This window comes from Symphalangus syndactylus, chromosome 8, assembly GCF_028878055.3.
Source record: "Symphalangus syndactylus isolate Jambi chromosome 8, NHGRI_mSymSyn1-v2.1_pri, whole genome shotgun sequence".
Lineage (NCBI taxonomy): Eukaryota > Metazoa > Chordata > Mammalia > Primates > Hylobatidae > Symphalangus > Symphalangus syndactylus.
The window spans coordinates 134,462,841-134,477,617 of NC_072430.2; the positions used below are offsets into that span (position 1 = coordinate 134,462,841).

The 14,777-nt window shown below is 39.5% G+C and overlaps 1 protein-coding gene across 50 annotated transcripts in view; it reads right to left on the reverse strand.

Annotated features, from left to right (window-relative positions):
* Positions 1-10,791: 10,791 nt before the first annotated feature.
* The window catches only part of TRIP12 (thyroid hormone receptor interactor 12), a 150,587-nt gene continuing 146,601 nt past the window's right edge, over positions 10,792-14,777 (reverse strand). For all 50 annotated transcript variants that reach the window (XM_055290874.2, XM_063645166.1, XM_063645153.1 and 47 more), the window contains 3 exons: positions 12,807-12,901; positions 12,193-12,296; positions 10,792-11,329 (listed from right to left, as the gene is read on the reverse strand). In XM_055290874.2, coding sequence (XP_055146849.1) covers positions 11,133-11,329; positions 12,193-12,296; positions 12,807-12,901 — 396 coding nt within the window. In that variant the 3' untranslated portion in view covers positions 10,792-11,132. The remainder of the gene's footprint in view (positions 11,330-12,192; positions 12,297-12,806; positions 12,902-14,777) is intronic.

Consider the following 14,777-nt stretch of genomic DNA (forward strand, 5'->3'; position numbering starts at 1 on the left):
AAGAAAGGAAAAAAAAAAAACAGACACAAGCTACATTCCTCACCCCCAACTCCACACACACCCATTTTCTCTGCCAAAAAGCCCATTTGCTTTGTTTTTTGCAACAAAAAGCCAAAATTATGATTGCTACTGTAGTAATCTACTTAGAAATCCAGAAGACAGGCATTCTGACCCCGTCGGATCCATAATCTTCCTACCGAGACTCAGCATACGTCGAAATCTCTCGCTCTTGCTGAATGACTAGGGAAGGAATGGGCACAGACAGCAGGGATGGAGGGCTGGGTGGAAGCCAAAAGCTTGGCTTAATAGTTCTGCATTATGTCCTGTTTCTTTGGACGTTGGGGAAGCTCTTACATCTTTCCTTTGGCATGGGAAACTGAATCACGGTGTGTCACCCACCTCCTCTCCTTGGCTTTGCTTCATGGCCTGGGACCCTTGAATGCTGCAGAACTGAGGGCAGGCAAGGAAGTCCCCTCCTGGCCCCATACTTGTCCCCAGCACCTCCCTGAAGTCAGCGCATGGCAGCAGCAGGGTGAAGATTGGGGGCCCCAGCGACCTCTGGGGCTGGACCAGGGATGACAGCACATTTACTAGCAGGAGACAGAGTTGACAATAACAACCTCGCATTGGGGGCCACGGCAGGCACTTCGCAGGTGATTCTACCCTCGCCATAGCCCTGTGACATACAGGAACGGAGAAGCTCAGAGCTGAGGCAATTTGCTCAAGGGCACAGAGTGAGTGGGGGGCCACCTGCTATCCCATGGGTCACAGTGCCACTCTGCTCTGCTGTGCCGTTTGCTAGATTCCTACCTGCTCCCACCTTGACCCCCTCCCTTGTGTCGCCTCCCTACCCTACCTCTGCTTTTCAGACCACATTTTGGCCTTTTATCAATGCACAACTTTTGGGGAAGAGTTAACAAAAAGTGTGTGCGAGCAACACCCAGAGATCTCAGAGAAAAGGGGAACCCAAAGAGTCATTCAGAAGCAACCTCTTAGAGAAAGTAACTGTCCTACACGTTAGGGGGTCCTGGGCGCTCACACCCACTCACCTCACTGGTGAGGCTGCAAAGTGGTTTCATTTTTCCATTTAAGGAGAACTCCAGTGAATTTCTGCATTGTCTTTAAGGAAAAGGTGGGGGCAGGGGAGGTTCCAAGAGTTCAGTTCACATTTAGTAGAGCTGAGTCACAGAAATACTCTGAATTCCAAATTAGAAGCCAAAGACTGCAAGCTTTAAAAGCACAGTTGTCATACACATACACACACACACACACACATATATACACATATACATACACACACACACACATACACGTACCTCTTATTCCAATTGGGAAAATAACTTTGCGGGAGAGTGTGAAAAATTAAATCATTCAAGGACAACCATTTGAATTCACATGGTTTGTGGGGAAGACAAGAGCACTAGCATTTCCGAATGCCTACTAAGATCCATTAAAAAAGGATTTTATTTCATTTAATCTTCCCAACAGTCCTGGGGGGAGATAATAGTCTCTCAATATTATACAGAAGAGGTAGACTCAGGAAGCTTACGTAACTTTCTCAGCCAGAATTTGGCCATCACTCCAACTCCAAACGTGTGCTTGTTTCATAATACCATGTTGCCTAAACTGTTTTGTCACTTAACCTTCAGGCCCTCAGGACCCAGTTTTGGCAAGAGTGGGATTTCATACAAAAGTTAAGGACCTTGAGAGGATGAACTTATCCTGGATTATCTGGATGGGCTTTAAATGCAATCACACTTATCCTTATAAGAGAGAGACTACACAGAAGAGAAGGGGGCAATGTGACCACGGAGGTAGAGATTGGAATCAAGGAGCTGTAAGCCAAGGAATGCCTGGAGCCGCACGAGCTGGAAAAGGCAAGGTATGGCTTCTCTCCTAGAGGATTCACTCTTAGAGCCTTCATAGGAAGTGTGGCTCTGCCAACACCTTGACTTGGGCCAGGTGATACTGATGCTGTACTTCTGGCCTCCAGAACTGTGAGACAATGTGTTTCTGTTGCGCGTAAACCACCCATTCATGGTGATTTGCATTCAGTGTATCATAATTCCCTACTCATAATAAGTAAGCAGTCCCAGGAAGCTAATACATATGCTAAGTTAAAAAAATCGCTCCTGTGACCACATGATGAGCTCATTGTTAGGCTGTGAAGTTCCCACCTGGTTTTCTTGCTTCCTGAACAAATATGGTGGGTGATCACTTCTGGGAAGTATGGGAAGAGGCAATTCTCTGGACCCATCTCTTCAAAGATGAATCTTTTAGACTTTATAAAAGATAACATTGGGACTCTCAACTCACAGGAATCATGGAAGAAAATCTCTGGTTTTGTGGAAAGGCCACTGGCTGGAAATCAGAAAACCTACATTGTACATCCAGGTGGAAACCTGGGTGATCTTGGGAAGGTCTCAACCTCTCTGAGCTATTATTTCCTCAACTAGGTATGAAGGGGTCTGATAAGCAGTACCTTAAATATCTTTCCAGCATTAGGATTACTTAAGGTTATATATCTCACTCCGTTGTTAGCATAACAAATTATGTAATTTTAGGTGAAATACATCAACTGCATTATTTTTTAAATAGATGGCTGTATTGACTTTCCAATGGATGTCCTTCCAGCTCCAAGAATCTGCACACCTCTAAGTTTTGGGGTATAAAGAATCTGACCAATGGCAGTGGTTAGTAACATCCCAGTCCTACCCAGTCTTACATCCTAACTTGACAAATGGTCATTGAACAAGTTGGTGGAAACCAAGAAAACCCACTAGTACTTAACATTAAGATGGATTTAAAAGATCAAGAAATAAAACAAAAATAACATTTATTTCCTGAGTTGTTTTAATACCTGGTATTAATAGTGACACAAGTGTGCAACTCAATATATATTTCAAAAGAAACCTGCACTTTTATTTTGGCATTAAAACTGTGTAGTTAACAATTACTTTATTTTGTTCAACTTGATTAGAATAGGATCTAATGCACACTCTTCAATCGAGTTGATCTGAAAAAGATAATCTAAGAACTGCAATAGAGGTTAGAAACTTAGAATTTTAGAGCCCAAAGGGGACTTAATCGGTCTGCTTCCATAATTTTACAGATAAAAAATACCCAGTGAAAGTTACTTGACTTACCCAAGGTAATTCAAATAAGAGCCTCAGTTGTCTGAATTCAGAGCCCAGCCATCTTTCTGAAACAGAACATAGCAGTAAAATAGAAACCTTCATAGAAAACTTTGTAAGTAGCAGGAAAGGGTTTAGTATTGAAATGTCAGTTTTTACCAATGTATATACAAAATTCAGAATTGAAACAAGCAGTACTACTTTTTTTAAAAAATCATCATAAAAAACCTAAAAACATAATTTAAATTAGAGCCGGAGCCTGTGAAAGTATTGGCAATGTAAAAAGTTGCTCATCTTTCCTGGGCTGTTCTAAATGGATTTTGAAAACAAACAAAAAAAAAAGTATCACATTCTCTACTCATAATCTTCCAAATGATGGGACATTAGTTTGTTTTTAAAATGGACTTTCCTTCTCCTGTAACATTTTTTGTGGTGATAGAAATATTAAGGTCTTTTTCTCATTCATCATTTTTATTACATTTTTAACTTTGACCTGTGCTAATATGCCTACTAACTCCTAGCACGTCCTAATTTTGTCATGAATTTGAGTTTACTTCTGAACAACATCTGATTTCTTTTAGTTTTATCTACATTGCCCAAGTGAACTGTTTACCAAAAACTAAACAGCACCAATTCAACAGGACATTTTGGTGAAGAACAAAGTGTCACCTATGATTACAGGCCTAGTTTATACTGCTCTTGGTGGTGATGGTGATGTTAGGAGGTAGGTTTTCATACTCAGTGTAATTCTGTTGATTTACTGTATGAAAGCTGGGGGTCCAGCTTTCCTCTGGATTTTTCCAAATCCACATAATACTTAACTGTATACATAGTTGTTTCAGTTTCATTTTCCTTTCTACCTGGATTCTAAAGTCCTAAAGTAAAAGAGCACAGATTATGCAAACAACCTGACTGACAAAGAGGAAAGAAGGCAACAGTACAGAAATGTTCATTCATTCCTTCAGTGACTATGTGAGTCTATGCCAGGCATTATGCCAGGCATGAGATTTAAGAAAAACAACAACCTGATACCATGGCATCTCCCACAGATGATAAAATAGGAAGACTGAACACAGTACACTAAAATATTTGTAGTACACTTAGTTGACCATGAGATCCAAACAAAAACCTCCATGTAAAGGGAAAACAATAACTAACAAAAAGCATCTATTTCTTAACTCATTCATTTCACGATGAATGTCAAGTCGATCCGTGACTAAAGAGATTCGTCATCCCATCTGTCATAGTTTGAATGAGTCCTCCAAAAGTTCACGTGTTGGAAACTTGGTTGCCATTGTGGTGATGTGAAGAGGTGAGGCCTTTTGAAGGTGATTGGGTCATAAGGGCTCTACCCTCATGAATAAATTAATGCCATTACCTTGAGAGTGGGTTAGCTGTTGCGTGTTTGGCCCCTTTTTCCTCTGTCTTGCATGCTTGCTTGCCATGTGATGCCTTCCACCATGGGATGACATCACCAGATGCCAGTGCCGTGCTCCTGGACTTCCCAGCCTCCAGAACTGTGATCCAAATAAATCTTTCTTTATAAATTACCCCATCTTTGGTATTCTGTCATAATGCCAGAAATTGGACTGAGACACCACTACTGCCCACTCCCATGGGTGTTAAGTGGGGAGGGAAGATGGTATGTTGGAGAGGAAGACCACAAAACTTGCAGCTTTTTCTTTCTAAACACCAAAACACCATTGAATGCTTTGGGAGGAAATGGATTTCATATTCTCGCCATCCATCCAGAATGGTATCAGGACAATGGAAGCAAATAAATCTATTACAACACTAAATTGTCCTTGGAGGAAGGAAAACTTACTTTGTCTAGTCTATTAGCCTATAATAATTAAAGACCAACTTTTTTTTATTTAGTTCTAGAAAGTTGAAAAATCTGGCTTGAATACTTAACATTCTCATTAGAACTATTAAGCTTTTCTCAATGAATTTAGTTATTAAGCCTGTTTTTATTGATCACAGGGGCAACTACAATCACATTTTCTGAATTTAAAGTCCTTTTAAAATTAGTTACATTTTAAACAAGCAGTTCTCATTTATGTAGGAGGCTAGAGTGGTAAGACAATGTCCTCCTAATCGAGGAAGCTGGGGGAGAGGGATGTTGTGTGTGTGAGGAGTAGGGGAGGACAGGATTGTGGCTTTTTCTGACTAAAAATCGTCACTTTTACATTCCTCTTCTTATCCCTCTCTTGTGCCTACTTATAAATTCTGCAAAGGTTTGATTTGTTACTAACTATAATTATTGGCTGAATATAAAATCTAAATGCTTTCCAAAAGCTGCAACACACAATTACTGTTTTCATTCAGTAGATAACACATTGATATCTGAACTATCTGGAAGTATTAGGGGGCATTTTGAGTTGTCATAATGACTGGAAGGTGCTATTGACATTTAGAAGCAAAGGGCTTTGCTGTATCCCTCTACCAGGAAGAACTGCATCAACCAAAATGCCTATGCCTTGTTAAGAAATCCTGGGAGACATTTTAAAGAATCATACAAGATTTTAAGAATATTACCATTAAAACATAAAGCTAGAGATCACTGAACTGGCTTCACAAAAACACAGAGAGTGAGGTCCAGTGGGGTTAGCTTCCCTTGGCTGGGAAGACTGGAGCCAGGACTACATCAGGCCTTCTGACTCTGGCTGGGGTTCTTTCTGCTCCACCAAGTTTATTTTCACAAAGCCCTTTACACAGGTCTGTGTGAGTTATCATGATGCCAGGGACTCTGCCTGGATACCAAGGGCTGCATGTTCTAAGTTTTGGAACACACTTTGGGAATAGGACTGACTGGGATGAATGAGTTTTAACAAATGTCCAAATTCCATCAAGAAACTGCAAGCTGAGCCCATTGGGTTTTCTTTACATTACTGTTAACTTTACAGATGATCATTTCAACTAACAGCAGCTGCCCCGTGTAACTCTACAATTGCCCACGTTAACATTAACCAGTGTTTAGACCCCTTGCAATCTGGACTTGTGTTTTCTGCCCTAATATTCCTTAGTACAATCTTCTTGATAATAAATTGTTAATAGTGGCCCTAATTAACATTTTGATGTATCATAGCCACATAGAAGATACCAAAATCGATTCCTGAAACCTCAATTCCCAATGGGAGTGCAAGAATCCAGCATGTGTGCCTGGGCCTCAAAGCCACAATGGGGCATTTGAGCTGGCTATGGGGCAGTTCTGGGACCTGCTTCCTTGCAATTTCTTGCATAGGAAGGACAGCGTTACTCCAGGCATCAGCACGACCCTTCTTCCTGCCCTTCTCACATGAAGTGAGAGGAGAAGCAACATAGGAGACCAGCTAATCTTGAGGTTACCAACCTGGCTCAAAAAAAGAGGAAGGAACGACACAGGCTTCAGTAAGCATGAGTTAGAATCGTTCTGCAATGGCTGAATCTCTCCCCTCCCAAAATGCCTCCTGCTTTTGTATGCACTGGCCTCAAGAGTTTGAAGAGACATTGTGCGTTCTACCAGCAGTGCCCCAACAACTGCCATTAAGATGGAAAACTTCTTCCATACACCCATTAACATGCCAACACTAATTCATACAATCACATCAACCAGAAATGCAACGCTACCCAGCTCCAAACACAGAATTGGTTATCTAGACAACATCAGATTGGTTATAAACTTCGATGCCTGTCTTGTGGTGAGCTTGTATTTAGTAGTGCCTTTCATCTCTGATTTAGAAATTTTACAGACCAAGAGATTCATCAAAGGAAATGTTGTTTTTCCCTCAGACAGTTGTATCAAGACAATATATGTGTGCGTGTATATGTGCACATACGTATGTGAGTTGTGTAACTGTACACAGACCTTTAAAAATAAAACTAAATTCAGTCATCACTCTTCTAACAAAAATCCATCTTTCACTTTTGTAAATCAATTCTACTTTGCTTTTTCTGTTTCAGTGAAATAGATTGGACATTTGCTAAGGGCAGAAGAGTCAGTCTTGAAAGTCAAGCACGATGACTTCATAGTGTTCCAACCAGTAGGCTCTATTGTCTGTGCACACTTTCAATGCCAATGGCACTATTTTGCCAGCGCACAGGGATATCTTACACAAATGCTCCACCAACAAGCAGGTAGCAGGGCCACCTTTTTTAATGTATTTGTTTTCTAAACAGTGTTCTCCACTATCTGCCTCCAAAAAAAGCGAAGTTCACTCACTGCATTACTTACCAAAATAGGAAGCTTTCCAAAAGTCACCCACGCAAGCACATACCACTTCTTAGAAGAACCCTCTAGTTGTGTATAATTTAATAAAACTGACCATGTAGGATAATGCTGTTTATTAAAAATATAGTCAGGGAGAAGGAAGTCAGTGCATTTATGCAATTTTACATACACATCTGTAGTTTGAGGTTCCATTATTCCAACAGTTCATATAAATCACTGTTTCAGATAAAAGGAAAAAAATGCTTTACACAGCAATTGGTTATAGGTTTGGAAATATGAGTCGGCTTGTAGTAAAAATAAAACCACCTCTTCCATTATTAAAGAATGTCTCCTTTATGCAGAACAAGTCTTTAGCGTTAAGAACTTTTCCTTGCATAAGAATTGTTAACTTGAAGTTCTTGGAAAACAGCCAATCCTGTTTTCTATATTTATAAATGCTATTTTGTCTGGATTTTTTTTTGAGGTAACAAAGGAAGCATCTTCAGTGATCTGTCACTAGGTTATCCTTTACCGTGTATGTCAACTACTGCAATGTCAAACCTAAGACTCATACAAAAGCATTTCTCAGAGAATCATAAATACAGAATATGACATTTCCAAACAATGTTCTCATTACAGCAGGGAAAACAAAATGGATCAAAAAACAAAGCCTAAAATAAATGAAGGCTTGATCATTTTGCTAGTAATGAACAATAGCATCCAGAATCCTCCAAAAAGGATTTGGCATATGAATGCACTTTTATGAAAAATTTCATCACATTTTTTTTTGGAATAGACTCCACTCCCATTTCCTGAGCTCACGCTCACAGACAGGAGTCAAGAGTACAGCTGCAGCACCTGCTAAGCCAGAAGGAAGACGGCAAACTTACAACTTACTCGCGACACTCGGTGTGGAAAATCAAGAGTTTTGGATCTAATTTCTTGGATACTGAAGTTGGTGCTCTGTCCCTTGGCCTTCTGTGGTAGGATGTATAGGATGCCCTAGGGAAGTCACTCCACAATAGGGAGTGGTCACATTCATCTGAAGGCACCACTCCTTTCCATGTTATGTACCTAACTCAAACCCAGTAAAGAGGGACTCCAAGCATAGTTACTTTCTTTGTATCCTGCTAGTGAAACAAAGTTCTGTCACTACAAATGCAGGGAACCAGACACAAGCATGAGAAGAGAAAAATCTGCGTTTCTTACGATGAGTGGCTGTGTGAAAGGTTTCTGCTGGGTTTGGCTAAGGCATCTAAACTCCATGTCTGCTCCCAATTAGTCTACCTAGAACTTACAGTTCAGTTTTCTGGGGGGATAGGAAGAGGGAATTACATTTAGCTACCTCTTCCTTCTTGGAATAGTTAAAAATATGTTCTCATATATAAAGCAGATCAAATCAGTAACTGTCTAAATGACAACACAAACTCGGTGTTAGCTATGACTAACATTTGACTGACTCCATCTCAGCAAGAACTAAAGGACAACAAAATCTCAGTTGCTACCCAACTAAGTATTTAAAGTATACTAAGAAATTAGTGCTTGTTCATAGGATTACCAAGCAAATAAATTTAAGGCATAACTGGAGTAATAGCAAATGAAGTATATACTTTTTCCCTCTGATGCAATAAGGCCTCTGCCAAGAGAGATTAAGAGTTTTCCTGCCCCAAATTAACCAAAGGTCCCATGTATTGAAGGAGGAATAAGCTAAAGGCTGAGGCTTTTAAACAGATAACGACTGACTTTGAAACACTCAAGACTTTAGAGTTTGAGTCAAAATCATCATATATACTTATTAGATGCTGGAATCAATGAGGCCAAATTTGCCAGGGCTGCAACATGGATAAAATGTCAAGTACAGATGAAACATTATTTTGTTTATACATGTCTAAATTTTAACAGAACCCTTTAAAAATCAGGAACAAAATGCTATGTTCACACAAAAATCTTTGTGCTTAGTTTGCAGGAAGATATCAGAACAGTTGAAAAGAAATTGTTTCAGTCTTTAACTTCACTTGATGAAGCTGCTCAGCAACTGTGCTGTTAGCGGTGAAACTGCAGAAACACAATTCCCTTCTTGGATTTCAGGGAAAAGCCATTCACTTGTCAGTCTCTGCAGAGACAGGGAGAGACTTCTCTGCCCCCAACTCCTCTGACAGTTCCCTTCCACTTAACGGGGTCACTGCCCAAGTGAACTCTCAGGAGGGGACATTTCCATATAAGGCCATTTCAGTGTAAATTGACACAGCAATCTATGTCAAACAAGCCACTGAGTTTCTTTTGGGTGATGGGATAGGGAAAAGGGCTTTTGTGTCAATTAAATAAGACTTACAAAACAGTCAAAGAAAATTGATTTCTCAAAGTTCAATAAAAAAAAAAACTAGCTCATCTCTTATTTTCAAGGAGATGAATTATGGAAAATTCCTTCAAATTTATGCCACAAGCTTGGTTTTGGACCTTAGGAAGGAATCTCCTCCCATTTTCTCTTCACATTTTAGGTTTTTCAAGTTGCTATTATAAATTGTTTGAATAGCAAAATCAGCCATGACCCGAATCATGGAGATATGTGGATTTCCTTGCATTGAAATACATCTATACAATTGAAAGTTATGCATACAGCACAAAACTATAAACAAAAAGGTGAAGCAAACTTTCTTTATTTTCAGGTAAAAACATTAACCTGATGGATTATTGCAGATTTGAGAAATCAGCACATAAAACGACTGGACAGCATTGCTTACAGGTGCTTTTATCTGCGTCGAGACAAAGGCTGAACTGTTTTGTCCCAAGTCAGCACTGGGAGAAGGGGAAGAGGAGCATGGAATAAAGAAGACTATGAACAAAAACGTAGAACAAGAACAAAGGGAAAAAAATTTTTTTACTCCAACAGGGAAGGAAAACTGCTTATTTTGTTTAAAAAATTTACATTAATTTAAAATGCTCTGGCCACAGAATAATAAATACCGGCCAGCCCAAGCTGTAGACTTCTTAACCTTCATAAAAAACAACGAGCTTTCCTTGTCTCATTCCAGAGGCTGTTGCTGCTGGAATTGCCATGTAAACAGTCCTTAGTGTGTCACCTGGGAAAAAGCCAGTAATACCCTAAACTATATTAAAACTAAACTATAAGAAAAGTCTACCTAGTTACAAAAGCTGAATTATATTCAATAAATTTCAATCCAATGAATTTTAAATTAGATCTTAACTGGGGAGAACATGGGACAACAGAAGCCCATGGGTAACGAAAATTTGAGAACCGTGAGCTGTATACAAAAAAAAACTGTGAGCTGCACAGATAATAATGAGTCAGGGAGAAAATCAGAGGAAAGTGAAAAGCACATAGAGCTAGTCTACTAAACTATATTTGTCAAATACATGTGAGCTTAAATTTCTGTACTTATGTACAAGAGTTGTCTTTGGAGGAAACAAAACTGCAGACTTAGCTAGATGGATACACACAGCCCAGAATTAAACTGCACAGCGACATTTATTGTTCCAGCCTGGAAAAACATCCCTTTTTTAAATTTCACACAGCAAAGCATGTTAAAAACTTCACTCATCAAATAAATGATAATTTAAACAAGAACTTGCTAAAGAAACCTCATCACAACAACATTTTAGGGCCTGATCACTTTAAGTCCATGGGGCCATTAATGAATATCAACCAAATGTCTCTTTATAATCTGCAAGCCGTTTTTCCTACAACAAGAAGGCGTAACATGTTTCCTTGACTCAGGTGATACATTAGAAAAGAAATCATGATTTGTTTCTTTTGCTGTAACAGGCAGACATTGCATTTCTTGTTGTGATCAGGAAAGATGGAACGACTGCTGCCCTTCTCTTGCTGCTATTAACAGTTTTTCACGCATTATCTCAATGCTTGAATAGTCCGGCAACTTAAGATAGTTCACACAAGTCATTACAGAGGGCAAGAAGTCATCTGGGTTTTCCGTTGATTCAAACGTCTTTCGGACAATTGTCAAAGGTGGATTCAAACTCCGGAATCCTGATTAAAAGAAAAAGAAAGACAAGGAACTTAAGTTTTTAAAAAACATCAACCATCAGAAAACATTCCACTGCTTTGCCGTACAATATTACACACAAGATATTCTTTCTTGCTTGGCAATTGCACATTCAATATACATTAAGTGCAAGGAACCTGCTTTATTTATCATTTAAAAACTCGCTGTATAACATGGAGGCAACAGTTCTTTATGTCTTCTGATTTTTAAAATGGAATACCCACAGTGGTTCACGCCTGTAATCCCAGCACTTTGGGAGGCCGAGGTGAGCCAATCGCTTGAGAGTTTCAGACCAGCCTGGGCAACATGGAGAAACCCTATCTCTACAAAAATACAAAAATTAGCCAGACATGGTGCTGTGTTGTGCCTGTAGTCCCGGCTACACAGGAGGCTGAAGCAGGAGGATCTCGCTTGAGCCCAGGAGGCAGAGGTTGCAGTGAGCCAAGATCATGCCACTGCACTTCAGCCTGGGCGACAGAGTGAGATCCTGTCTCAAAAAACAAAACAAAAACAACAGAACACCAATTTAACTTATATTAGGATTCAATCTGAAAAACCAGATTTTAGAATCCATTCTCATCTAAGTCAACTAAGAGTTTAGAATGTACAAATGGCCTGGAATTTTACCGAACCAGTATTACATGTGCATTAGTAATCCTACTTCAATATGTTTAAGACAATCCCCATGGATTTCCCTGCTAGCGGTCTCAATGTACTATAATGATATTGGAATAACTAAGAGGCACTGCAAGTGAGATAAAGAATCTCCTGCTGATGGTACTGAAGTTTCACACTCACAAACCCACCCATAGGTAGAATAAATGCTAAACATCAACATTGTACCCACCTCCAACAGGCAATCTTGGGCTACCAGTCACAAACTGGAGAAATAACCTCTGCTGCTCATTATCAAAACTACTGAGAATCTCAAACAAAAACTTCACAGCCCGACTATAACAGAAATAAATATACCAAAATTATTTCATCAGGTTAAAATAGAGTTTTAATCACACTGCATCGCATCACATGACATAAAAATTAGATTAGCACTTTTAAATTACACATATATTTCCATTACAATGTACTCAAATCAAATTTGTTTCTGTTATGACTAGAATTCAAATGGAATGATTACAGTTGTAATAAGTAAGACTTCATCTGGTACTGTACAGATATTTCTGCTTTACTATATGTAATAATGGGGAACAAGATTAAATCTGTCTTCCCCAACCCCTAGTATTTTCACAGAAATACTTGAGAAAGAAATTCTTGGGTCTTAATTTTCCATCTTGAGAGAAATAAGGCCAAAACAGAAGTAAGCATCCATTAACAGGCAGACACATTTTAAAATGAACCACTCCAACTTTTGTTGTTTACACATGTGCGCATGTGTGCGTACACACATACCCCTCTCCACATTCTTCAGAATCAACAGAAAAACTGGCAGACCCCAGTACTTACCTGTCATGAGTATAACCGTGATCAGGCCTACAGCATTCCATCAGTGTCTTTGCATCCCAAGTGTCTGCTTTACTGCCACAAAGGAGCTGATCCAGCTGTGAGTTTAAATAAGGGTAAAAAGAATTACTAAAGAAACATTTGCTTACCTGAGTGAAAATAAAGGTCTACGTGTACCATACAAGAGTATCAGTCTCAGTACTAAAACCTGCTTGGGACCTCTTTCCAAAAAAAAAAAAATTTAGAGATTCCATTTCCTTTTTAGCTGTACACTAATTAAGTACCCTGCCCATCTGCAGGGACTTGGTTCCTGAGAGACCCTTCCTCTCACACCAAAAACACCTGATGACCCTTGATTTCAGTTTTCCTTTCTTCTCGTTACCTTAGGTGCTTTAAATGGATAATCTGCTTCTAATCAGGGAGATTTTATAAATCCTGGCTTTCAGAAACACAAAGGTATACAGTAACAGATGCCAAGGGAGAGAACACTGAGCTGGAGAAAGAAGTGGGAGAAGCAAGCTGAACTAGGACACAGCAAATGGGTAGATCTTTACACTTTGTAGAGAGGCATGTCTGCGCTACATGGTTGGTTGTATGGGGACCAACCTAGATATTATAGAATGAATATTAGAAAGCAATAAATGCTTTCAAGTCCTTAGAAAATCTATCATCAGTTTCAAATTAAAACCATGCCTTTCTCTGGTTAACTGCTGATTTGTAGAAGACTGCATACTTTGAGAAAATCCAATTTGAGGCCAATGAAATTTAGTATCTGTTATATAATGCCCACTGTCTGGTCCTATATATTTAAAGACAAAGCTTTGCTCTGTTGCCCAGGCTGGGGTGTAGTGGCCTCATCGCAGCTCACTACCGTCATGATCTCCTGGGCTCAAGTGATCCTCCAACCTCAGCCTTCCAAGTAGCTGAGGCTACAGGTGCATACCACCACGCCCAGCTAATTATTTTTTTTAATTTTAGACAAGATCTCACTATGTTGCCCAGCCTAATCTTAAATTTCTGGGCTCAAGTGATCTTCCCACCTCCATCTCCCAAAGTGCTGGGATTATAGGCTAAGTCACTGTGCCCAGCCTATTTAATTTCCATTACTCTGTGATAGGGGTTATTCCAATTTTACAGATGAAACAGTCCTATCAGATACAGTAACTTGGATAAGGTTATACAGCAAGTGGTGAGGACCATGATTCTATTCCAGGTGACAAGCAGTGCCTACAAGTATCAGGCACACTACATGCTTTAAAAAAGTAGTAAATCAAAGTAGACACAAATATGACTGAGATTAAGATGTTAAGTTACTCAAAAATTTACAGATTTAGTCAGTAGTGAACATACACTCTAAAACTAGTATTCAAACAATAAATAAAAAGGTTTCAAAACTGAGGGAAACTGGACACATTCTAGACCCTTTCTATATCTCACTACCAGTGAGTAGTTCTTTTGAGATTTGGCACTTGAAATAAAGATGGTAATATAGTTTGGCTGTGCCCCTATCCCAAATCTCATCTTGAACTGTAACTCCCACAATTCCCACCTGCTGTGGGAATGACCTGGTGGGAGGTAACTGAATCATGGAGGCAGGTCTTTCCCAGGCTATTCTCATAATAGTGAATATGTCTCATGAGATCTGATGGTTTTAAAAAGGGGAGTTTCCCCGCACAAGCTCTCGTCTTGTCTGCTGCCATGTGAGATGTGCCTTGCACCTTCCACTATGATTGTGAGGCCTCCCCAGCCACGTGGAACTCTAAGTCTAATAAACCTCTTTCTTTTGTAAATTGCCCAATCTCGGGTATGTCTTTATCAGCAGCATGAAAACAGACTAATACAGGTGGCTAGAGAAAACCAAGCAAATAAATCCATTTCTTCCATTCTCGGAAGTATTCTCTGTATTTGGCAATTAGATAATTTATAATACTTTCTTAAAACTTCAAGGACTAACTTGGATTGTGAAACAATATC